Source organism: Hippoglossus hippoglossus, chromosome 22 (assembly GCF_009819705.1).
Source record: "Hippoglossus hippoglossus isolate fHipHip1 chromosome 22, fHipHip1.pri, whole genome shotgun sequence".
Taxonomy (NCBI): domain Eukaryota; kingdom Metazoa; phylum Chordata; class Actinopteri; order Pleuronectiformes; family Pleuronectidae; genus Hippoglossus; species Hippoglossus hippoglossus.
In genome coordinates, this window is record NC_047172.1 from 20,638,669 (window position 1) to 20,665,205 (window position 26,537).

Below are 26,537 nucleotides of genomic sequence, written 5' to 3' on the forward strand. Positions count from 1 at the left end.
GTGCTCCTGTGTACCGTGGTCATGAGAGGAGATTTGAGCTGCCACCCGCGTCTCAACATCTTCTTCCAGAGCTAACCCTGTCTCACTCCTCCCTCAACTCCTTCCCTCCATCGGCCCTTAAACTTTCCTCTTCTTCGCTGTCTTTGCTCCATTTTCTTCATCTATCTATCTTAATTTTTTCTTGACATAATATTTGAATATGTCATTTTTTTCATTCCTCTCACTTTTACATCCTTCCCATATATATGCATTTTCTTTCCCTTCCACACTTTGCCCTCCCTTTCCCTCTGCACTCATCCTTCCTTCTGTTTCACACCCTTCCCCATTTTCTTCTATTTCTCTTCTATCTCTTCTTCCCAACTTGTTAGCCCTGCGTAGCTGTTCTACGGGGGACTCTCTGCTGTCCTCAGCCTTTATCCGCAGTGCTAAGAGTGCTCCTACTCTGGCTCCGCCTCTTCCTGTCCTCCACCACCGCAACCCTTTACTACCCCCCCTTGCCGACCAGCTGGCAGGTACACACTCTTTGCACTACCTGTCTGCCTGGAAACTTTAGGCATCATCAGCACGTCTGTCTGAAAGTGAAACTTAATGTCTGTCACCTCGCCTCTGTCTCCCCATTTTTCTGGCTGTGTAATTATCATTCCTTAGGGAACGATTTGCACGGGGTCCACTAGGAATCATCAATCTGTAACTGTTAATGATCATTCCCTTTAAAATCTCTGCAATCATCTCATCGGCATTGGCTGAAATTTTGCATGTGACAAATGGATGATGATACCATATTGTGTTGCAACTTAAGCTTAAGTTTTTATTTATTTTCCTTTTTTTTTTTTAAATAGTGATGTTTTAGTGAAGAGATGAGTTACTTATCCAAGTTGTCTCATCAGATGTAAGGTGTAAAGCGTTGGTCTTTGCCATGTGAATGAAAATGAAGGTTCACCTGCTTAAGTTATACGGGGGAATATTCTGTTTCTGGAGAAAGCTTAATTGACACTTCATAGGTGATATTGAGAAGGAGTAAGAAATAATCACATTGGTTTGTTATGAGTTGCATAAAGTGATGCTGTCTTATTATGCAACTGTTAATTAAATACTCTCATGTATGTCCTCCACAGCTAACACTGTGCTTTCCATGTATAAGTTAGTTACTGTTGTGGTTTTAACACTAATTGGCACAATTGAATTTTGCATAGAGAGTACTGTATGAAATATAGCCACGCTTCTAGCAAGGGGTCATCATCTCCTGACGTTTTGATTTTACACAAATATTAAACGCAATTTCATTTTGATGTAAATTGCAAATTTTAACAGTTCGATGGAGACGGAGCGTGTCTCTCTGTTTCCGTTGTCTGCATGAAACTAGGAACCTACTCGTGTTTGCCCGCCTGCACAAATGCACGTTCCTCTTTCTGTCATTTTATCAACTACACATGCATGCACCCTTTTCTGCCAAACAGTTGTTCACTCTTTGTTTCTGTTCCCTTCTTATTGATTTCGATTCCACCAATGTCTTGTGTGATATTTAATTTGATGACATTTATTGTTGAGGTGTAATTGAAATCAACTTGCCAATGGCGACGATTGCAATTTATAATGGTTTCTGCGAGCATGATTTTACTTAACTTTTGTGTTTATTCATTTGTGTGTGTGTGTGTGTGTGTGTGTGTGTGTGTGTGTGTGTGTGTGTGTGTGTGTGTGTGTGTGTGTGTGTGTGTGTGTGTGTGTGTGTGTGTGTGTGTGTGTGTGTGTGTGTGTGTGTGTGTGTGTGTGTGTGTGTGTGTATTGTGGAAATCTATTTCATGATGACAGCTTCTTAAGTCTTCAACTGCCAAATATCAATTTCCAATATACGCATGTCATTAAAGAAGACATTTAAAGGTAGTTTCTATTTTGGGGTTTTACATTAAGACGTCTGTGACAGTACAAGCAGACAGTGCTAGCTGGTTGAAGTTGATTAAGTTGTAAAAAACTGTCTCCTTAGCCATGGATGCTATTCTGTGTCAGCTAAATCTAAAACGTAACTAGGGGTTTCTCCTAGTTGTTAAATTCAACTTGACAACAGACAGATGAAATTCCTAGATCTCCATCTCAGGTAAATATATCACCTTGTGATGTCAGAGATGACTCAACTTGACTTTAATCGAACGTAAAGTAAAATTGTGTGGATCAATCTATGTTACACATCTCTTTTCCCCATCTTGTAATCTCCTCACCACTTCAGAAAGGTGTTGTCATGCTCATGATCATCAAAATAGATCATTTACACACCTTTGAGAATTCTTTGTTTTTCTCTTTGCTATTGCAGGTTTCTGTGCAGGTATCTAGTTTGGCACTTTATTTATTTGAACTTGTGTCGGTTCCGTATATGTGTATTTAAATGTGTTGATCCCCACTTACCCTCTACTAACCTCACTCCCCTTCCTTTGTCTTACCCCAATTACCAGACCTCGAGGACCCACCAATCACGCTGACATCCCGCGCCTCTCGAATGCGTCACTCCTCCCAGAGCGACGAGGCCCCTCCCACTTCCTGTTCTGAGGTGTTCCAGGGCGGGACTTGTGACCTGGACTCCCCGGCCCTTTCATCCCTCGCAAGGAGCAGCAGTGCCTCTGACATCATGGAGCCTTTCATTGCAGAACGGGTCAAAGGTGAAGGCCCTCAGAGGGATCCCACTTCAATCCCAAACCCCCACCAGCACCAACACCACTCAACCACTCCTTCTACACTCGCAGCCAACAGCCACACAGCTCAGCTACTTCCACACTCTCCCACCTCCCCCTCTCCCACCCCTCTTACCTTCTCCAATGGTGTTGTTTCCTCGACCTCAGAGGGACAAGATGATGGTAGTGTTTACGACCAGTTCTGGCAACAGATTGGCTCTGGAAGCCGAGGTTCTAGCTCTGATTGGGTAAGCGATTGGGATTCTGCCTTTGCCATTTCATCTGAAAAGGAAACTTATGCAGAAGATGGTGAAATGAGAGCCGGGGCAGATGAGGATGATTTATTCTCCTCTATTAGGGACTACCTCACTCACAAAGGAGGTGAGAGAAAGGAGGAGGCTGGAGAGAGAGAAAGTCCTGGTCACACATTAGAGAACAGTGTTACTTTACCTGCGCCAGTGCAAACCGGTGTAGCTAGAGCACAAATAGAATCCACAGCACAGGTAGGAGAGGTGAGACAGGTGGTAAGAGACGACAGGCAAGGAAGTAAGTCAGTGAGACACAGCAGTGTGGATTCAACAGAGGAGAGTGAGGCAGAGCAGCGGAGCATCTATGAATGCCTGGAGCAGCAGTGTCAGTGGCCGACACCCAATACCAGGGGAAGTGCGAGCTTAGAAAGAACCACTGTGGAGAAAAAGGGAGGAGGAAATACAGGGAAGGCAGCAGGATGGGAAGATACATGTGACGTGGGGAGGGAAACGGGAGAAAATAAACAGATTGTAAAAGAAGCAGCAGGAAATGAGAGGCCAGTTTTAATTCAACAAGAAACTAACACAATAGAACCTAGCCTTGAATCAAACCAAACCACCCAAACTGCAGATCCAGCTAAGGTCAAGGTGCCTCGTAGTATCACCAAGAGGCAACATTCTGGGGGTGTTCATGTGAGCTTCAGGCCCTCAACTGAGTCGGTCCAGTTCCACAACCCCCTCGAGAGTAAAGAGGCTCACTGGAAAGCCCGACTGCGTCGCCTCAGTCATTTTCACACACACAGTCACTCAGCTGGGGAGAGGCCAGGGGCCGCAGCTGGGACAGGGTCAGGGGGCAAGCTGGGAGCAGGCGGAGCAGGTAAGTTTGGCTCTGTGGCTGGGATCAGCCACAGAGCAGGAGCACATGAGAAATCAGCCTCTGGGACAGTTACGGATGGCAGCGGGGTAGGGGGCACAGCAGGAGCTGGAGGTCTGGAAAACAGAGCCGGGAGTGGAGGGGACAAACAACATTCTGGATCCTATGTGGGATCCAGTCTGAGCTCTGAGGTTCATTCAGAAGCGCTATCAGGCGTTTCAGGTTCCTCAGGCGTGTCGTCAGGGGTGCGTGGGCGCTTGGGACGTTCAGCCTTGCGATCTCGAGCTTCCCGCTCCCGCTCCCAGGAGCCAGGCAGCACTTCATCACGTCACCACCAGGGAGCCCTTCTCGGTGGCGTCTATAAGACTGTGGTTCACGCTCTGTCCTCCAAACCCCGGCCCCGAGGTCAGGGGTCATCCCAAGGCTCGTCGCCACAGCGGCAGGGCCGCGCTGCCATGGGTGACGCATCGCTAAGAGACCTCTACTCCCACGTCCTGGGCTACTTTGGACGAAAGACGACCACGCCAGGTGAGGATTGCAACGAACGAAGGGCTCATAAAGGACACGACAACTGTGGAGTGACGTATACTCACAAAACACAAACATCAACAACTCTCTTCCTTTTTGGCTGTTTTTAACTGGTTTGTTATGATGGAATGATATTTTTTTTGGGCTGACACTCATCATCTTGCTACTGGACTGAAATTCAACTCCCTGTTGATGTGTTTCACCTTGAACGTAGCCCCTCCTCCAGCCTGCCTCTTGTCAAGGACCCCCTCGTCCTCCCATACCCTCCCACCTGTTCCTCTACCTGAGGAGCCCCTCCCCCCCTTTTCCTGTCTTCTTTTTTTCCTAAGGGTTTTGGGAATTTAACCTCTTCTGCCCATTTCTCCCCTTCTCCACCTCCCTCTCCTCAATTTTGCATGCCGCCTCCTCGTACCTCGTTCGCCTCCTCCCCGGACTCTGGCCCCTCTTCAGCTGTACAGAAGGAAGTGCGCCTATAGAAAAGACATGGTTATACATAATATCCTGCAGATACCCCTCAAATGGTTTATGGCATTTTACATCTTGAGAGCCTTTGCCTTGTGACATTTAGAATAAATGTGTAGATATGACAGTTGAGTTTATAAAGGTATTATTATTATAAAGTATTATTTTAGATGAGAAAACACTTAAAGATATTGTTGTAGTTCATCCTCAGACCACTAGAATGCAGCATAAGACCATATGTGAAATTCTTTATAATAACACATAGAATTTGAATGAATAAGAAAAGGCTTATAATGGTTATTTGCCATGTACACTACCACAGAATGATGCACATTAGATTCAGCAGTTCAAATAACCTCTTTCTATTCATTCTAATTCTTTGGCTGGAAGGCAGCAGAACTGGGGTGAAATCATTTTGTTTTGATATGAGCACAGTGAGCATCACATCAGGTGAATCTGTCTCGATGTGGAAGTCACTGTTGTGCAGCCGCATTTGATCTTTTATTACTTACTTACTTCCCAACTTGTGCCAAACGGTGCCCACCAGACATTTGTGTATTTAATTGGTTTGGCTTTTGTGCCAGATATTGTGTATTTGCATCTTCATGATGTCCGCTTGTTTTAAAGTATGGGGGTCTCTCCACCCCAAGCTGTGTTCAGCTGACATTACTGACTTGATCTTTCACAAGACGCCAGCTTTCTGTAGGTTTTAGAGTGAAGAGTCCTCTTATCTGCTCTGCTGTACAGTGCTGTCAGAACTGTAGCGTAGTCCACTGCAGGGTTTCTGTTGGTGTTTGTTACATGTTTGTCTCTTGGCTGGTTTCTCAGCAGCTAGATCATTGCTGGGAAGTATTAGTAGAGTTTTGAGCAGTCATCGTCAAACTACACAGGCTGAAAGCATCAGTTACAAAATGATCATGTCCAGTACGTGCATATGTTAGTAAACAGATCTACAAAGAAAAGCCTATGAAGCTGTGATGGAGGATAAAGGCTGTGTGAAATGTAAGTGTAGTGTCAGCTAACATCACAGTTAATCATGTCTATTGTGCTACTTTGTACTTAACCATAGCACCAACACTTTCAAGCTGTAGTCCCAGTTTGAAATGCATTATACCTACATGCTGGGACGTCAATAAGTGTATATATAAGACTTTTTTTCATACAACAGTGTAATTAGCTTAGTAGCTGCTTATCAGTTACCCGTTAGGATCTGATTTTTTACCTCAGCATATGGTACTATACAGATGTCTCATTCCTGTTGCTGTTGGTGATGACATGGCAAATAATCATGACAGTCAAATAGTCTACCAGCAGTCACAGCTAAATTCATGGTATTTAACATCTGGGCCAGAAGAGCTAACTGTGTAACAAACTAATTATACGTGTCAACATGCAGAACTGTTAAGAAGAAATGCAGGAGAAGATTCAGCTAAGTTAACCTGAGCAAAATTGGCATTTAGGCTTCGTTGCTTTAAGTTGTTAACTGTGTTTGCTCCTAACTTAATTTCTTTCTTGTGATCACTGCAGCAAGATGCTGATCCTCTAATAAGCAGTTTAAATTTAAATGATGGAAAGCTGTCTTTGCTCTGACCTTCAGGGGCTTTGTTGCACATACAATCAGGACACAAACTGATGTAACACTGCGCCTGCAGTGCAGTTTGCACGCAGCCTGTCTTGTTGTTTGGTAAGTGTTTAAGTCTAAAATCTTCAAGGAAAAATGTGCAGCAAGGTGAAATTTCCATCTGCTAAAAAGGCAGTAGAATCCGTATTTTTACTGAAGGAAATAACTAAGCTTTATTGATCAAAGTATTATATTGAACCAGGCTCTGTCAACTCCATCAGCCACAGGCTTCGGAATTAAAGATTAGTTTGTTAATCCTGCGAGCACTTTCACTGCCTCCGAGCTAACAGCACCATAACTCATAGTAACAAACCTGCTGCTTGTCCTGACCTAACAAGGTGATATTCTCTCTTGCTCTATGTGCATGATTGTGTGAATTAACTCCTGCCTTGCTTTTCTGGTGGCTGTCGATGTGCCTGCTGTCTTGTGGCTTTTTTTTAAACATCAATCTTTTGATAACCTCAAGGCCGACAGTGCAAACACAGCAGGACTGCTCTTACAATCCAGAGAAACTCTTCATCTATTAATTTGTTTCTGGATAATGTGACATTTTAAAATATTATCATATCAAGCATCAGCAGCAGTAATAATAGCAATAATCCTGCTAATGCTACATGGATGGTGTTGGAATATTACTTTCTGACCTCTTACAAATGTCACTATATCCCTAAATAAAATAACTACAAACTTAGGTAGAATTTATTAGCAAGTCATACCAGTTTACAAAATTATTTTTGTAATTTGAGCAGTTTGAGTGGACATGAACCTGTAACTGTCTCTATCATGTGTGTTATCACATTCTATCCCTCTGTATTTGTCCTCATCTTGCCTATATGTGTGTTACCATATTACCGTCATTCTTGTGCGTGTGTGTTTAGGCGTTGGTGAGACGCGAGGGTGTACTTTTCTTTTTGGCTATCATAATCAATCTGCCTTAATGTCTTGGTGTGTGTTTATGTATGTGTGTGTGTGTGTGTGTGTGTGTGTAGCCAATAAAGAGGAGGTGATCCAGAAAGCCCGCCCAGTCTCCAGTGATGTTGGAAGCAGCAACCCAAATTTCCCTGACCTCATGGACGAGTTCATCCAGGAGAGACTGAGGAGCAAAGGAACAGCAGTCAGTGCAACACACTTAGACGCAGATTAGAGTTTGATTGACACAAATCATAGAAACTAAATACCACTGCTTCTTATTTGACACACAGGGCCGCCGTGGCAGCAGCCCAGGAAGTTTGGAGGTCCCCAGGGACCTGCCCGAGCTCCTGGAGGCTGGTCAGAGTCCCGGATCACGACCCTCGGATGATCCTCGGCCCATCGATGTTTCGGGTGTTCCCTCTGAGTGGACGTCACCTGCAAGTGCCAGCGGTTCTGATGTCATCAGCTCGGACAGCCAGTCAGACTCCTTCAATGCCTTTCAGTACTCAACCTGCAAGTTTGATAGTAAGGGACAAAGGAAGGATTCTGGATACATTTTGTATTTATTACCATGATCAGTTTGCCAAACGTTTTCTGTTGATTTTTGTCTTGTTTTACAAAATGTGTAGAATATTTATCTTTCATAGGATATAAAATAGATGATACATTAATAGAAAAGCAGACAGTGTTAATAGTAAAAAATATGTATATATCAGTTAAATTGAATCAAGGCTATTGAAGCAAAACACATCTTTTTCACTTGACAGTTTAAAAGTATCAATTATGTAGCTGTTCTTTCTTTAAAAATGAAGCCTTTTGTAACTCAGATTTTCTTGATGTGTAAGCTCTTAGTAGTGTACTTTACCACTTCAGTCCTGAAACTATTGATCATTTCTAAGATTGCTGTACCCACAATCTGTGTGGCAGTACACTGCCTCAGTGGTTAGTGTGACAGCTGAGTAACTTTAGCAAGTCAATGAAACTTTACCTTCCTACTAATTCAATCTCTTTCCTAAAGATTTTACTTTCAGCTCAGAATCTTGTGGAGGAGGAGTTGGAACTGGGGGTGGAGGTCGGGGCAGCTCACTGGACCAGGACAGTCTGGGCGGGGGCGCAGCCAGCGAAGAACATGAAGTAGCTAGTTTGACAACGCTTCACATCGACTCAGAGACCAGCAGCCTCAGCCATACTGTCACTGTTACCGGTATGTCCAATCTGTAACATAAAGACTCCTCCAACTATATTTCTGTTGCTTTGTTATATATGCAAAGAGTAGCACCTTCACATTAGTGTTTTTATATCATTTAGATAGTATAATTGCCACTTATTATGCAATTAGAATATAATTGTAATCATACAGCGATTTGAAGGGTAATGCCCTCCCCTTTAAACAAAAATAACCCCAAATTCCCCCTCGATAACTGCAAACGCTGCTATTCCCTCTCAGCCACCCCCCCAGCACTACTTGTGCGGATAGAAATAGTTAATGCTGCTAACTGAACCCAAAGTTTATATTTAACAGTCAAAATTGCCTTCTCCTTGGAAACAAAACAGAAGGAGGCCGGAGCAAAGACATCATCATAATAATAATAATAATAATAGCTTGCATTTATATAGCTCCTTTCTAGAGACCCAAGAACGATGGTGTAGTCAGAGGCACATAGTAAACAACGGCCAGAATGGCAGCAAAAACAATAGGAAGGCTCTTTGACTCGCTGTCACTGCCAGATTTGAACATCATCAGCACCGTGAGAAATCCTAGCTGCGTTGGTGGCCATTAAAACATCCATTAAGATGTTACGGTCCTCAGAAGGCAGGCAGGATTCAGCATGAGCTCAGTAAATACCACTTTTGCTTTGGGCTTTTCACACAACAAGCATGCAGTTTTAAGTGACTATTTAAGGTTCTGTTCTCTTTATATTTTCATTTTTTGGTAATGAATTTGAAGCGACCTTCCTCCCTGGTAAAAATAAATATGCCCGCTGCTGATTATAATCATATGGACATTTATAAATAGTTATTCACAACACTTAAATGTTTGTATGCACTGTGATACATTTCTTTAAACTTCTATGAACACTGTACATGAGCTGTAACTTTCTCTATATTGAATTCAAGCCTGTAGAGCTGAAACTTTATTGTTTACTTTTCCTTTCCTCAACCTCCTCTGTAAATTACTCACTTATAAAACCATCTCAGAGAAACAAAAGTAGTGCATAGTGGTAAGTAGATAATGAGTGAGTTTAAATTTTTCGGTGAACTATCCTTTTAACTCTGAACTCTTGAGTTGATGAAATTTGAGATGGAAAACTTTACATTTCCAGGACAGCTGATCAGCTCAGCTCTGAATTAATGGTGTACATGGTGGGAAAAAATCATTTATGGAGCTCCCATACTGTGATTCACCATGGCAACTAGTAAATAAAGAACAGAACCTCCATTTTAATTCAGCGGAGCTAGAGAGATAATATGTGACAAAAACACAACGCAGCAGCAGTGAAAGAGCTTTAGTGGGAGAAAAGAGTCACTAAGTTAACACCATGATATTGAGCGTAGTCCACTACACTATTATGTAGCAGCGTTTCATTTCTATAATAGATAGATGCTCAAGTGCTGCCATACCATTTGCTATATTCAATTTATTTAGCTGTAACCTGATGGAGACTAAGTTTGTTGAAGAAAACTTGCCATTGAGCACTTTAGGTTCACACAGTACCTCAGTCCCCAAAACCAAAACCCAGAGTTTTCACTGCTTCATGAAACAGGCTGTTGTTCTCTGGCTCCTTCTCGTGTTCATCCTTCTTTTCTACTCGTCATGTGTGTGCCGTGTTATTTAGGTTCTGAGAGTGCCTCTCCAATGCATTCTCTTGGAGGCTCTCGGTCCCAGACGCCCTCCCCCGCTACGTTGACAGCAGAGCATGCTGATCACACACACTCCCACTCTCACACACACCTGCAGCTGGACCAGAAGCTCCACAACTCTGTCCTGCAGACCCCTGATGACCTGGGTAACACACACACCCAAAGTTATTTCTACACATTTTTTTCTGCTAAAGATACAGCTGTGAATGAGCAAGACAGAGTCACTAACTGATTCATCAATTGATTTTAGAAACCAGTGAGTTTCCCAGCGAGGACTGCAGTGTGATGGCGGGGGGTTCTCTGACTGGTTGGCACGAAGATGTCGCCACTGTAATGTGGCGGAGGATGCTGGGTATCCTGGGGGACGTCAATAGCATCAAAGACCCAGAGATTCACGCTCAGGTCTTTGACTACCTGTGTGAACTGTGGCAAAACTTGGCCAAGGTAACCACTGACGATACACAACCACAACTTAACACTCACAATAAAGATTGTTGTGGTTAAAATAGACATTTCTCTTTACAGATAAGAGATAATTTGGGCATTTCTCTGGACAACCAATCATCTCCACCTCCTCCTGGTCTGATCCCTCCTCTGAGAATTCTCACCCCATGGCTCTTTAAGGTACTGACTAATCCCCATAGGTCCTCTGTTATCCATTACAGTAAGATTGTATTGTCCTATTTTTATTTAGTTACCTTGATAGATAGATATTTACTTAACAACAATTCAGTGCACACAGACAGGAAGACCTGCACGATCAAGCCAGTTAACATCTTAACTTTCTTGCATATGTATGTTTTGTCTGTTCATGTCTACATTTCTTTCTCTCTGTGTTTGTGTGTTTTTCCCGCAGGCCACCATGCTGACAGAGCGTTACAAGCAGGGGAAGCTTCACGCCTATAAGCTGATCTGCAGGATCATGAAGAGACGACAAGATGTTTCCCCAAACACAGACTTTCTTACACACTTTTACAACATCATGCACCAAGGGCTGCTGCACCAAGACCAGGTAGGGTTAGGGTTAAAATGATTACCCTGAAGCTGGTTTACTTTACCGTGAGCAACAATACATCAACAATATGGCATTAATCACTCTTGTACTGACATGTGATGTCACTCAAGTCAGTTGGGGTTAAAGACTACAAATTCAAAAATGAAAAAAATCTCAGGGTGTAGTGTTAAAAAAAAGTTAACTTAGTAAACCTTTGTCATTTGCTCCTCACCTCTAGTTACTTTAAGACATGTACAGAAGCCCGGACATTTTCCTGAAATTTCCCAGACGGGCTTTATGTGGGAATGTCAGTTGCTCTGGACATTTTCCATAACTTTTCCTGCCAGTCCCCTAGTAAAATGTCTCGAAAATATCCGAATGATGCCAAGTGATAATACAACAGGACATTTCCTGAAAATACTCACAGTGAAAGAGTGCGCGTTGATGACGTTTCTATCATGTGATCGATGTAAAACTGGAAGAATACAAATATCTCAGGATGAAAAAGTGGTGTCATACATGTAGAAGAAGCTGATGATGTGCTGTAAACATGAACATGTGATTTCCACAGTGGAATTTATACATAATCTCCTTGCTCCTGTCTGCTCTACCTAGACCCCACCCCTCACCTGAATCTTTGGGAAATGTTCCTGTTGTTGTGGACGTGTCTGACCCAGATAATCTGCTGCATATGTGAAAGGCAAACTGCAGAATATGCCTAGACCCAATTTTCTGGACATTTTACAAAGTTCATGTCTGAAAACAGCTTAAGTTTGCAGTTCTATACTACATTAGCTGCCACTTGAAGAACACACCTGAATCTGTTGGTTGGGGATTTGCATTGTGGGTAATGTAGGCACAAGGATTTGACAAGGAACAACAAAGTATGGAATACAAAACCCGATCAACTTTATTTGAAAATACTTGTCCATCGTGAAACCAACAATGATATACAACTGCAATACTGCATCAGTGAGTGCACCTCAATCAATCTAATTTTATTTGTATAGCCCATATTCACAAATTACAATTTGTCTCATAGGGCTTAACAAGGTGCGACATCCTCTGTCCTTAACACTCCCTGATTATATGTACTTTAGCTTTAGTTGCTATAATTATAAGAGTGTGTCGTTAAAAAACTTTATTTTCCAGGATATTGTGAACACCATTATCAAGCACTGCAGTCCCAGGTTCTTTAGTATCGGTCTGCCAGGAGCCACCATGCTGATTCTGGACTTCATCATTGCAGCTTCTAGAGTTACAGCCTGCTCCTCACTCAATGTAAGACACTAATTAAATGTAATTAAATTCCATGTAATTATTCAGTCCAAACAAAGTGTTGCACACCTGTATACCACACACGATGATACACATATGTGTTTCTCCCTTTTTCTTATTTAATTAGCTTTTCTATCTTTTTCTCCTCTTTTCTTTTTGTCCTCCCTTCTTCCTCCTCTCCAGGCTCCAAGAGTAGAGGCTCAGATCCTCCTCGGATCTCTTGTGTGTTTTCCCAACTTTTATGGGGAGCTTCCAGCCCTCCATCCCACCACAGCTGATGTGGTTCTTACCAAGTTCCCTGATGTCAAGGTCAGTGGAGGAAGTAGTAGCTCGGGCATGACGGGTAGTTGGTAGGCTTAGCATTAACCATATGTTTTTGACATTCTAAGAAGACAAGTTAGTTTGATCTGGGACAAGGTATCATCTTTCTAAACTTTGTCATAAATTACAGTGGAAGTGGTAAAAGAGAGGAAAAATAGAACGTATCTAATTAGCTCCCACTTAAATTAGTTCATCCTTCCTCAGAATAATCACAGACTGACTTTAATGTCCATGTTAATGTTAAAAAGTTTGTGCCAATAAGCAGGAGCTTCTGCTGCAGTAAATCAAAACATGTCAGTTTACCACCAAAACACAGGCTCAGACACTTACCTACTTTGTGTAAAATCCAGGTAAGTCCAAACCTTGTCACACATATCTGCTGAGCGTCCATGGGGGGTCTCAGAGGCAAACTAATAGCTTAATTTCTCATCAGTCATTCTTGTTAGAGTCCAGAGCTATGGGAGTAATGTTGTTATCATTGTTGTTGTTGCTGTGTAAACAGTTAATGCCATGCACGGCAGCACCTGAGGCCTGCCCACTGTTTTTTTTACAAAGCATCAACTTGTTTTGAATCACTAAGCGGTCATTAGCACTGACTGGACGGATGGGACCAGATGAGTGTGTGAACGTGTGTGGGGGGGTGTGGAGACACACCTGTACAGTGATTACATGTCCACATTAAGTGTGGCATGTGTGTATTATGTATATTAACATTACATCTGTTCTCAAGAATCGTTTTTCTTATTACCTGAAAAACAATTAGTGTTAAAGCACACAGTGAGTCTTTTCATTATACCTGGAGGAACAAATAACACGCAGATATAAATATACACGTAACCAGTCGTATGTTTTGTGTATTCTTTGTTTTTTAGGAGCACATTATCAAAACCATTCTGACGTCTGCCAGGGACGAACCTTCTGCTCCTGCTAGGTAAATTGTGTGTGTGTGTGTTTGAGAGTGTGTGAGAGAGAGAGAAAACCTCTTTTAATAAAAATATAATTAAAATTATAGTTTATATAATTTCACTTTTGTATTTTAGTGCACATTTTTATCTTAAATCAAGTGACGAAAATACAAATAGGTTGATCACTCATTGATGATATAATGTAATAATGTTACAGCACAACATAGTATTTATTTTACTGCTTGCTGTCATCTTGTGAACAAGACATCTTAAGAACATTGTGGGAATTTCTTGCACTTGGATCCAAAGATGAGCTGATTAGATTTTGCCAGTCAAAGGTCATGGTCATGGTGACCTCATGTTCTTGCAAACATGATATATCAGGAACACCTATAGGGAATTTCATTACATTTGGATGAAATATTTACTAAGACTCAAGGATGACCTGATTAGAATTTGGAGGTCAAAGATCAAGGTCACTGCGACCGTAGTTGGACTCAAATATTAATTGAATAGAATTCAGTGGTTAAAGGTTAAAGGTCAAAGTTCACGTTGACCTTATGAGTCTGGAAAAAAGGTATGTAGACTGAAACTGTACTGGTCGGCGGAGGCATACAACCACAGGTCAGTAATTTGTTGTGTCTTTGTGCATATATTTACTACCCAAGCAGTGTTTACATGATGTCCAAAATGGCTAAACTTACAGAATTTGTAAGAACCGTTACAATGTGTATAGCAGCAGCATGTGTTCATCGGTTGCTCTCACTCTGTTTGTCTTGTCAGGTGTGTGGCTTTGTGCAGTCTGGGTGTCTGGCTTTGTGAAGAGCTGGCTCACGGGACTCAACATCCACAGATTAAAGATGCTCTCAACGTCCTCTGTGTCACTCTGAAGGTCTGTCACAACTCTGTACTACTTTAAAAAGCTGTGGTTACATATCACACCCAGCCTCTAAAGCCCAGCTGAGCTCCAAACACAAACTAACAGTTGTTAATCCCCCCCCTACCGACCATGGTACTGTCTCTGTCCATGACTGTGATCCAGTGAAATAAGACCAAAGCAATTACTCTGAATCAAACAGGCTGTTTTCACACTGATCTGCACAACACAGTGTCTGAACATCTGTTCTTCTTCTGGCTGGATGCATAATTAGGCTTTGTATAATTTAAAAACATTATCATCATTCATTGGGCAATTCATCCAAGATATAAAGCAAGTTTAGTGTCTAAATCTACATTCAAAAAATCCTACTCAGCTCTGTATTACCCCTGCAAATGATTTGTTAAAACCAGATCTGCAGGGTTAATTCAATATCTGTAGTTTTTTTTACTTTAATTGGAAAGCACAGACACAAGGATTAAAACTGAATTGAGTGGTGACATTACTGGTTAAAACCATAATGATGGTAATTTTGATTGCAACAACACACTGAATGAATACTGGACAGTCAGGTTGTGGATGTGTTAAACATGGCGGGCAGCGAGCGGCCAAAAGTATGATGGAAAACATTGCTGGAGATGATTGTTAGTGTTGGTAAAATTGCCTCAGTTGGTATTGTCTGTTTCAGGCCAATAGACTGGGAGGCCTGTGGATCAGAATGATACTGTCCAACATTTACTGTCTCATCCATGTCCAAGTGGCTCTAGACGGACACAAACAAACATGCATACCTTTTCCACCTTGGAATCCCCAGCTTGTGTATCGGCAGCCAATGGCCTGCTAAGACACACACACACACACACACACACACACACACACACACACACACACACACACACACACACACACACACACACACACACACACACACACTCACACACTTACATTCACTCACTCCTGGGAGCAAACCCTGGACTGTCAATATGTTTGGTCCTCCTTCAGATAGGAGACTAATCCAGGGGGAATGCTGCAAGCTGTGACACACACACACACACACACACACACACACACACACACACACACACACACACACACACACACACACACACACACACACACACACACTGTACACACACACTGTATACACACACTGTATACACACAAACACATCTTGTCCACTTTTGAATCTGTTGCCTTCATACCAGCCACCACTAGCATCAGCCATGGGCGCTGTGGCATGCACACTCGATTACAGACACATGCAGTAAGATGGAGGGATTATCATATTTTAATGCAGAGCCACTTCTTTCTGTTGTCCTCCTTGTCCTCCTTCCCTTTCATCTGGAAGCATTCTTTTTGTAGAGGCTGATCCTTATTAGACTAATATGTACATTTCCTAACACAACATACACCTTTTACAGTAGTAGATGTAAAAAAAAACAAGGAAAGAAAGGAACTATTAGACACACTACAATTGATAATTAAAAAAGTAATGATAAAGCATCCAAGGTAATGTGTAGCATATTAGAAATGGCAAAAAAAAACACTAAAGCCAAACAAGACAGCGAGGTGAGAGAACTTTGCGTTTGTGATGTCGAACAAAAAACAGAAAGGCAAACTACTAGCAATGGTGGTTTACCCACATTTTAATAACATGCTTATACCCTGTACTTAAAAAAGTACATTCTTTCACCACATATAAATATGAAATTATCCAAAGATACTGAGTTAACCTGAATTATGTGTGTTTTATCTCCCAGTACCCCAACAAGAGTGTAGCACTGGTGGCGTCGGACATCCTTCACCTTCTGATCAGTTACGTGGATCATCTTCAGAAATTCCCCCCTGACACTCCAAAGAAGATCGTAGAGGTGAGACATGAACGACTTTACCTCTGAACAAATTATGGAATATTTCGAATTATTTGATTTCATTTTTATCAAGTTACCCTCAGAATGTCCACACTTCCTGATGAATTAAACTGTACTTTGTAAAGCTGCGATCTTAGAAAATCAAGAATATGTTTAAATACACCATGTTGTTGTAGCAGTCGTGACAGTTTTAACAAACTTGATTACATTTTTCTCAGATTTTGATTGCAACCATCACGTGCTTGCTGCCTACTACCGAGTCTTCTCCTCATGAACTTGACAAGAGGGTAAGACACACATACAAAAATGTATTTCTCAAAATATTACTCACTTTGCTTAGAAAGTAACCTGGTATCACATTGTCATATCACAATGCTTGTTTGTTGCAGCTGGTAGTTTCCCTGCTGTTGTGTCTGTTGGACTGGGTGATGGCTCTGTCTCCAAAGATTCTCCTTCAGCCCGTTCAAACTCGAAGTCCTCCGGAAAGGGACCAGCCCGTCAAGACTCTGCTCAGCTGTATTTATAAGGTGTGTGTGAGTGTGTGTGAAGGTAACATGGCTCCTAACATTATTATCCCTAATAATGTTCATGCGTTCTTTAGAAGCTGGTCATCACAGAAAGTTCAACATCACTTTCACTAAAACATGACACGTTGAAAATAAGTGATTTTAACAAAACAACATGATGTACACTACCGTTCAAAAGTTTGGGGTCACTTAGAAATTTCCTTATTTTTCAAAGAAAAGCACTGTTTTTTTCAATGAAGATAACATTAAATTAATCAGAAATACACTCTATACATTGTTAATGTGGTAAATGACTATTCTAGGTGGAAACGTCTGGTTTTTAATGAAATATCTCCATAGGTGTATAGAGGCCCATTTCCAGCAACTATCACTCCAGTGTTCTAATGGTACATTGTGTTTGCTAATCGCCTTAGAAGACTAATGGATGATTAGAAAACCCTTGAAAACCCTTGTGCAATTATGTTAGCACAGCTGAAAACTGTTTTGCTGGTGAGAGAAGCTATTAAACTGGCCTTCCTTTGAGCTAGTTGAGTATCTGGAGCATCACATTTGTGGGTTCGATTATACTCTCAAAATGGCCAGAAAAAGAGAACTTTCATGTGAAACTCGCCAGTCTATTCTTGTTCTTAGAAATGAAGGCTATTCCATGCGAGAAATTGCGAAGAAACTGAAAATTTCCTACAACAGTGTGTACTACTCCCGTCAGAGAACAGCACAAATGGGCTCTAACCAGAGTAGAAAGAGAAGTGGGAGGCCCCGGTGCACAACTCAGCAAGAAGACAAGTATATTAGAGTCTCTAGTTTGAGAAATAGACGCCTCACAGGTCCTCAACTGGCAGCTTCTTTAAATGGTACCTGCAAAACGCCAGTGTCAACGTCTACAGTGAAGAGGCGACTCCGGGATGCTGGCCTTCTAGGCAGAGTGGCAAAGAAAAAGCCATATCTGAGACTGGCCAATAAAAAGAAAAGATTGATATGGGCAAAAGAACACAGACATTGGACAGAGGAAGATTGGAAAAAAGTGTTATGGACAGACGAATCAAAGTTTGAGGTGTTTGGATCACACAGAAGAACATTTGTGAGACGCAGAACAGGTGAAAAGATGCTGGAAGAGTGCCTGACGCCATCTGTCAAGCATGGTGGAGGTAATGTGATGGTCTGGGGCTGCTTTGGTGCTGGTAAAGTGGGAGATTTGTACAAGGTAAAAGGGATTTTAAATAAGGAAGGCTATCACTCCATTTTGCAACGCCATGCCATACCCTGTGGACAGCGCTTGATTGGAGCCAATTTCCTCCTACAACAGGACAATGACCCAAAGCACACCTCCACATTATGCAAGAACTATTTAGGGAAGAAGCAGGCAGCTGGTATGCTGTCTGTAATAGAGCAGCCAGCGCAGTCACCAGATCTCAACCCCATTGAGCTGGTGTGGGAGCAGCTTGACTGTATGGTACGCAAGAAGTGCCCATCAAGCCAATCCAACTTGTGGGAGGTGCTTCAGGAAGCGTGGGGTGAAATTTCTACAGATTACCTCAACAAATTAACAGCTAGAATGCCAAAGGTCTGCAATGCTGTAATTGCTGCAAATGGAGCATTCTTTGACGAAAGCAAAGTTTGAAGAACAAAATTAATATTTCAAATAAAAATCATTATTTCTAACCTTGTCAATGTCTTGACTATATTTTCTATTCATTTTGCAACTCATGTGATAAATAAAAGTGTGAGTTTTCATGGAAAACACGAAATTGTCTGGGTGACCCCAAACTTTTGAACGGTAGTGTAAGTGTCATTGCATTAGTTTTCACTATATACTGTATGTTACTTTTTGTTATATTTGGGTGTGTTTTTCATATAAGGCATTATATATTTGTTTCTAGCGCAGCCAACATGGATTTTACCATTTCATTTATGTACAAAATACAGTATAAACTGAAAATGAGGCAAAATGGATTCAAGTCAAAGGGTGCTTTCACAGATCAGACCATGGTTCATGTCTTTGTTACGTTATTTACATTTGATCCAGATAATTTTGGTTTCATGTTTAAAAATTAGGGAGCAGACTAAATACTTTTCTATGACAGATGTACACCCTGTTGCCATCATTTATGTGGGCTTCCTATACTTGACATTGATTTGTTTGACGATGTGCGCACATCTGACATCAGCGTGTTGCCAATGCGGCAGGTAGTAGTCTTTCCGTTTTAATCAAGAATATTAATGAACTGGTTTGTTTTGTTAATTGCCAACGTGATATCATTATGGTATTACTAGCAGCATCATCAACTTCAGGCGCAGTGCTCGAAACTAGTTTGAATGTACGACATCCTTGTCAGTTAAACATAACATCGTCATCCTGCTCGCCGCTTCTGCTTCTTTGTCTTCTTCAAATGTTTAATGCTGTCTCAGCTTGGTTGGACTGAAAGTCTGAACTTTAAAAAACTAATGTTTTTCACATTGCAAGTGAACTGAACCATGGTTCAGTTTAATCTGGTCCGAGACTAAACTGTGACGTCAGGGGGTACAGACTCAACACGGTAGGTGTGAAAGCGCCCCTACATCAGCAACCAGTAAAACCTTTTCTTTTAATCTGTGTCTAGGTATTGCACGGTTGTGTGTATGGAGCACAGTCTTTCAACAGTCCTAAGTATTACCCACTGCAGCTGTCAGACCTGTTGAGTGCAGACTACGACCCCTTCCTGCCGCTAGAGAGTCTCAGAGAACCAGAGCCCCTGCACAGCCCAGACTCAGAGCGATCCAGCAAACTACAGCCTGTCACTGAAGGTAATTTACATGACACACAACTTAAGAACATGCTGTGACCATCATTTGGTGTTCATCACTGATTTCCAAGAAGCAAGCATGTAAATATATACATTTGTTATTCATTCATTTGCTGCTTATATACAGTCCATATCAGCATGCACACACACGCAGAGACAAACTCTGGACAAAATGACCCAGAGTTCTCCACCAGCCACTGCCAATCACTGAAGATATAAGACGGTAGCGGTATATGTATGCAAGCGCAACAGTCTTCATCCGTGTGAGACTGTGTATTGTCCCCTGCTGTGGTCGACCAGGACACAGTGTCTAATGACTGGAGCACCCTCATAGACCATGCTTCTCTTCTCTTCTCTCATCTTCTCCTCTTGTCTCCTTACATCTTGTCTCTTCTCCTTCTTTTTTACTCCTTTCATGTTCACGTTATTCCTTTTTCTTTTTGTTTCTCCTTTTGAGGTCTCCTGAGGTTTAGGAGTCATTGAAAGTGTCTGGTCAATACATATCTGTACTCTACACATAGGCTTGTCAATAAGGAGCTGTTGGAAAGTGTGTGTCACAGTGTGTGTGTAATGATGTTGATTAGCCAGGATCTGCTGGCAGCACAGTGTGTGATGGCATTGGCTTCTCCTCAGCATGGGGCAAACTATGTACAAGCTGCTTGTGTGTTTGTATCTTTACCTGGTGTTTTAGGTTAAATCCTGAAGTTTTTGTAACTTAGAGTCGAACTATCAAGTCTTAGAAACAATTATAACTTTTAGCCTTAACCTAAAAAGCCTAAAAATCTGAAAACATAGGAATGAACTGTAAACTTTTCATATCTAGAAGCTGGAAAGTATTTTTCACAACTGTATCCTTGTCATACTATATGTCCTCTTTCCTGTTCTCTCTGCAGTTCGTAGCCGTATTCAGCAGGGCCTGGTTTCCATCGCAGCCAGAACAGTTATCACCCACCTGGTCAACCACCTCGGGCATTATCCCATGTCCGGAGGGCCGGCTACACTGTCCAGTCAGGTACCTTTTGACAATAAATTGAGTTTGAAAGCAGTAGGTTTTTAAGAGCATTCCCTGAGGACATTAGTGGACGGGTCAGGTTGGGAATAGAGGATGAAGAAGACATGAGAGAATTTGTCAGTAGTCTGCCAACAAATACAGAATACAAACACTTACAGGTTTAATTCAATTCAATTTTATTTGTATAGCACCCAATCATAACATATGTTACATAATAGGGGACACCAGGGACATTCACCATCTTGTCCTATATTCTAAAATAATACTTCCATATATCTCAAGGCACTCTACATAATAATTAGACCTTACACAATTACAGTTAATCAATGTGATCCACCCTCTTGCTACTACTGTTTACTTATGCTGTGCATTGTGCAATGCCTCATTTGGTGTAAAAGGGCTTCGTATATGGAGATATTGACTTGACTGAGGGTTCTAAAAACCCAAAAACTTTTGAGTACATCAAATCTTGGCATTTTGCTGGACCTACATTGTGGGCTATTTTTTCTTAGGTGTGTGAAAACCAAGACAACCCGTTCTGTGAGAGTGCTGACCTGGGACCAGAACTTTTCCATTCACCAAACCTGCAGTTCCTGGTTCTGAATGGGTCCACACTGCTCTCTGTGCTTCAGGTAAACTCAACCCAAAGAAAGTTGCCCTGAGAAAATGTCAAGCTTTGTGTTTTCAAGTTTATACAACTTTTTGTTTGCAAGACATACCTCAGATCAAACCTAAAAGGCACCCGGTGATAGTGAAGATTACTCCTTTATTAAATGTTGGCAAGGATTCGCTTTACTTGATTCTTAATGCTTACATAGCAATTCATTATAAAAATATTTTCTGTTTCAATAACCCAGTAATTACTATTATTACTATTATTATTACTACAGAATGTAGCGGTAACTTTTCTAGAAGACAACACTAAAATATTCAAACGCCCAGGCCACACTGGCTGCCTGAGCGGCTTACGTGTGTCCCGTAGAGTCATGCTTTCCTCTCGGCAACCATGTTATCGAGTAAGAGCAGCCACACTGCCTGTGTGAGCAGTGTGTGTCAGCCGCTCTCTTGCACATGAGCTGCGCTGCTCTTCAGAGTTCTTGCCTATTTTCTCTGTGTACCGTGCGTGGTTGACATCTTTCACCACAGTTTCAATGTCTATCCGTTGAATATGTTCCAAACGTAAATATCTGTCTGTGTATTATTTTTAAGCCCCCTTTTTTCTGGCTCCACTATTTCGGATATTTTAACTTTTCATCGTGCACTAAGCCACCCAAACCAAACTTTATTAAGGATTCAAGTCTTTGATATCCTATGATTTGGCATAGGAATACTAGGTACAATGAAAAATACATTTACTTTCTTACTTACCATGAATATGACCTGTTAAATCTGTAATGTTTTTTATGAGAGGCATTTTGTTTTCAGGTTGTCCCTCCGTCCATCTTATACTTGTGAACACAATAGCTTAAGAATACATTGAGGGAGTTTCTTCAAATTTGGTTCAAATATTTATTTGGACTCAAGGATGAACTGATTAGATTTTGGTGGTTGAAGGTCAAGGTCACTGTGACCTCACAAAGCACATGTTCTGCTTTGTGAATGTAATATCCAAGGAATCTTAAGGGAATTCTTTAAAGTTTGGCACACATGTTCACTTGGACTCAAAGATTAAGTGATTACATTACATTGGTCAAAGGTCACAGTGACCTTATATGAATCTGTAAAAAAAAATTGTAGAAATATGTACATGGAAACTACTGGTTGGCCGAGGCATACAACCAAAGTGCAGTAATTCTAGTTATTAAGTATATTTCAGATTGACAATACCAGTTTCAAAAGGAAAAAACCAAAGAGTGAAACAGTTTTTAAGAAGGTTTGAGGCAAATTGTGTGTAATGTGTTGGGGTGATTTCTTAAATAACTGGAGAATCTATTGTTGACTTCCTCTGGTTCTTAGATCCGGTCGGAGTCTGGTGTACCAGGGGGAGGAATGACAGCAGGTCTGTCCTCTGCTCCTGCTTGTGTTCGTGTGATCATCCGCGATGTAGCCGGAAAACACTCCTGGGACTCTGCTGTTCTCTACGGCCCTCCGTTGTGTTCCCCAGCCAGCCCACCGCATACAATTTTAACACACACACAGTCATCTCACAGTTCAAATGTTCATACATGCAACTCACCGGGAGGTCTGCCGAAAAAGATGGAGGTAAAGAGAGAAGACAGCGTAGAGGAGGAGCAAGAGGAAAGAGAGGCAGAGGAGGGAGAAAGTGCGATGGAAGGTGAAGGGCAAGAGTTTCAGGCAGAGGGGGAGGAGGAAGGAGAGGAGAGGAAAGTAAGTGAGGAGGAAAAGGAAGAAGGGAGAGATGGGGAGGACGGGGAGCAGGAGGAGGAGGAGAATGAGCATAGCATGGAGGGGGAGGAGGATCCTGGGGACTCTGCCTTGGAACAATTTCTAGCTCCGCCATTGGCTAAACGTGTGTGTCGGGAGGCGGTGCCAGGATGGGATTCACTGAGAGAAGGTGATGATGCTCTGGATGAAATGCTGCAGTATCTGGGATACTCAAGTCCTGAGTGTCTACAGAGAGCAGGTACACACACACACGCACACACAGATTAAAAAAAATTCTAATCTGAGTTGTCCCTCATTCGGTTTATAACAGAGGAACATCCATCCATAATGACATTACACAGCAACCTGAAGCTCTTAAGGAAACAAAACACCAAATCTGATAAACTGCTCATTTTGTCTTCTGATTGGTCCCCACAGGCATGCCGCTCAACATCCCCGCCCCTCCTCCAGCTTGTGTTTCGGAAAAGCAGGAGAACGATGTGATCAATGCCATCCTAAAGCAGTGTGCTGCTGAGAGAGAGTTCGTCTTTCACGTGTGTGGTGTTCATATTCATTTGAGTAGAATGTATTAAACCAGTTAATTCCTGTATTTTCTATGCAGAACCAGCAAGTGTATAATCAGTGCATAGTGTCTCAGCTCGTACTACTCAGCAGTAACATGAGGTTTCAAGACCACTTGCTGTGAACAATAGTGAGGATTTCTTCCATTTCCAGTAGGGAAAGTGTACTAGTATCCTGGTTATGAGGCTTATCCTGGGTTTAATCATATTGGGGATATGGTGTTTACATGGAACATTGAGAAATGTCATTATTCATATCCCTGTATACATGATCTACCCAAGTATCCCAGTTACTCACAACTGTGTGTTATTTGATGTTTAATATTACCATTGTTACAAGTTACAGTTTTGATTCCTGTATGGTGGCTGTATAGAAAATGAGGTGGCCCATTTTAAAGTGCCAACACCATGTTACAGATTTGGCTTATCCACCTTATTGCCAGCAATGGGAGATGAGAACAACAGCAAATCATAAACATGTCCTCCACTTTGGCCGGCATCAAAGCCACATCTGTGCAGGTAGTCGGCAGTGGTCAGAGACCGGGATAAAATACATGTAGCAGTGTCCTGGTTAGGGAGTATTTTAGCTTGTAAAATCGTGTTCCTGACAACCAGGACACTGAAATCGGGATATGATGTTTACGTGATTAAACACAAAAGTGGCATACTTCAAAAACCCATTAATAACCAGGATACTAATGCACATGTAACAGCAGTCAATGATGATGGATTCCATTTAGCTGCTTCAGTTTCAGGATGCTGGTATTGCTCATGCTGGCTCACTGTCACAGAAAACGTTATCTTACATAGCACTAACAAGACGAGTCATTTTCCTACAATGACGAGACAAATATCTGCTGTGATCAGAGCAAAGAGCTGCACTGTATGAAGTTGTAATACATCAAATAAGGCGCCTGTATATCAGCTAGCTGCTGTGTTGACCAGTTTGTACGAGTAGTTGGCAGAAAAATATTGTACAGACAAATGTCACAATGTTTCGATATTTCTGCTTTCATGTTAAATTCTTTAATCTGATCGTACTTTATTATGTGTTGATATTTTAAGTAACAACATTTAATTTGAAACAATCACCCAGGTCTTTATTCTTTGCCTTTACACTTTTATAACATTTTCTGTTCAGTTTGCATTATCTTTTTCTGTCCAATTTTTGTATCGTATTAAAGTGAAACGTTGGATGTTTCAGAGAGGTGAGGAGATGAACATGAGAGCGGTGCAGCAGACTGAACCAGAGACCCAGACACCACAGTCAGCCTTCTACTACTGCAGACTACTCATCAACATACTGGGACTCAACTCCTGGGAGAAGAGGTGAGACCAGACACAGACACACAAGAGCCCAAATTAAAATCAATAACAATATACAATGGGGTGTGTGTGCACGCTCTTGTACAGCTATCTTTGTGAGGACCAGTTTGAGTCTACAACCTAGGACATTTTGGGAAAGTGTGGACCTTTTATCCAGTCCTCACTTTGTGACCCCCCCCCCCCCCCTTTAATGGACTGTTTGGGGGTTAAGACTTGGTTTTAGGGTTAGAATTAGGTTTGGGTTAGGCATTTAGTTTCGATGGTTAGGGTAAGGGGCTAGGGAATGCATTTTGCCCATGAGTATCCTCACTAAGATAGCTGTACAAACGAGTGAGTGAGTGAGTGAGTGAGATGGTCGGACAAAGAGCGCTTGAGACAGCTCGTGCGGATATGCATCGATCCCCCGATGTGTTTCAGTCTTCAGTTTGCTTCAAACTTTATCAGAATAAAAAACATTAAATTAACAAAACTTGGACTTAATTAATATGGTTTTCTACAAAGTCGTTGCTGTAATCCATAGCCTAATGGTTGCTGTCAGACATGTGGGGAGTCCTTTATTCATTTTTTTTTGTCTCCTCTCGAACAAATCAAATGCTTGTTGAATGGAAATTAGACAAAAACTCACAGCATTTTTTACTAATTAGACACTATTCACATGGCACATTTCATCTTCTCAATGACTCTGGGTTAATATACACCATGTCAAGGCATCACTTTAAATGTGTCTGGCCAGCTAATGGACACTCATCTCTCCTTATGCTTTATCCAGGGAATTACACCGCCTGCATTCAGCCTGCACAATAGACTTTTTAACACCGTGTGCTTGTGTGTGTGTGATAATGAGTAATAGTACCCTATTGATCAAACTCAACCCATTTGTAGTTAGGATAAAAGGCAGTAGTTGAAGGAGAAAAGATGGATGGCAAGACAGAGAATGGGATGACTAAGGCGCATGTAGATGTAGAAATAGAATATAAAGCAAAAAAAGAAATAGAACCCTAAATAAATGAGTGAATATGGGGGAAAACGAGCCTAAAGAAACAGAAAAACAAAGATAGAGATTGGCTAATCATCTGTTATTGTCCCCTTATGTCTCTCCAGGTATTCATATGGGACATAACAGACACTGAGATACTGACAGTCACCTGTGTGTGTGTGTGTGTGTGTGTGTCCTTGTCCTTTTATGCTTTTTCCCTATAATCCAGGATGTAAATGGAGTCTTTGAGAGCAGTGAATGAGGCCATTACCAAGTATCAGTTTAATAAAGAGCAAATAGCTGTCTCGCTCTCCATCTCTTTATCTCCCGCTCCTTCTCTCTTTTTCCTCTATCTAAGTGTGAAAAAAATGATATGTCATTATCAGTCCACTCCAAGCTTCGCAGCTCGAATTGTGGTTTTTATATCAGCCGTGCCAAGGTTTGGTGGCTGGTCCCTGGGACATTTTAAACTTCCCTGGACAAGTTGATCTGTAATGAAGGCTTTTATTTTCATTATTATCTTTTTTAGTTTGAACCCCGAACAGGTTGATGACACGAGCCACGGACAGCATGACATGTTTGCTGATTTAAATACAA

General features: G+C 41.7%; 1 protein-coding gene across 9 annotated transcripts in view; it reads left to right on the forward strand.

Annotated features, from left to right (window-relative positions):
- The window catches only part of ralgapa1 (Ral GTPase activating protein catalytic subunit alpha 1), a 77,668-nt gene that overhangs the window by 15,286 nt on the left and 35,845 nt on the right, over positions 1 to 26,537 (forward strand). For 3 of the 9 annotated variants that reach the window (XM_034576771.1, XM_034576772.1, XM_034576775.1), the window contains exons 18-39: positions 369 to 512; positions 2,445 to 4,310; positions 7,383 to 7,507; positions 7,596 to 7,830; positions 8,324 to 8,509; positions 10,143 to 10,313; positions 10,418 to 10,611; positions 10,693 to 10,791; positions 11,024 to 11,179; positions 12,314 to 12,442; positions 12,623 to 12,748; positions 13,633 to 13,691; positions 14,449 to 14,557; positions 16,303 to 16,413; positions 16,632 to 16,700; positions 16,803 to 16,940; positions 19,538 to 19,721; positions 20,614 to 20,732; positions 21,245 to 21,364; positions 22,689 to 23,316; positions 23,496 to 23,611; positions 24,843 to 24,967. In XM_034576771.1, the coding sequence (XP_034432662.1) occupies positions 369 to 512; positions 2,445 to 4,310; positions 7,383 to 7,507; positions 7,596 to 7,830; positions 8,324 to 8,509; positions 10,143 to 10,313; positions 10,418 to 10,611; positions 10,693 to 10,791; positions 11,024 to 11,179; positions 12,314 to 12,442; positions 12,623 to 12,748; positions 13,633 to 13,691; positions 14,449 to 14,557; positions 16,303 to 16,413; positions 16,632 to 16,700; positions 16,803 to 16,940; positions 19,538 to 19,721; positions 20,614 to 20,732; positions 21,245 to 21,364; positions 22,689 to 23,316; positions 23,496 to 23,611; positions 24,843 to 24,967 (5,209 nt within the window). The remainder of the gene's footprint in view (positions 1 to 368; positions 513 to 2,444; positions 4,311 to 7,382; positions 7,508 to 7,595; positions 7,831 to 8,323; positions 8,510 to 10,142; positions 10,314 to 10,417; positions 10,612 to 10,692; positions 10,792 to 11,023; positions 11,180 to 12,313; positions 12,443 to 12,622; positions 12,749 to 13,632; positions 13,692 to 14,448; positions 14,558 to 16,302; positions 16,414 to 16,631; positions 16,701 to 16,802; positions 16,941 to 19,537; positions 19,722 to 20,613; positions 20,733 to 21,244; positions 21,365 to 22,688; positions 23,317 to 23,495; positions 23,612 to 24,842; positions 24,968 to 26,537) is intronic. The other 6 variants (XM_034576773.1, XM_034576777.1, XM_034576776.1 and 3 more) reach the window with 6 other exon arrangements.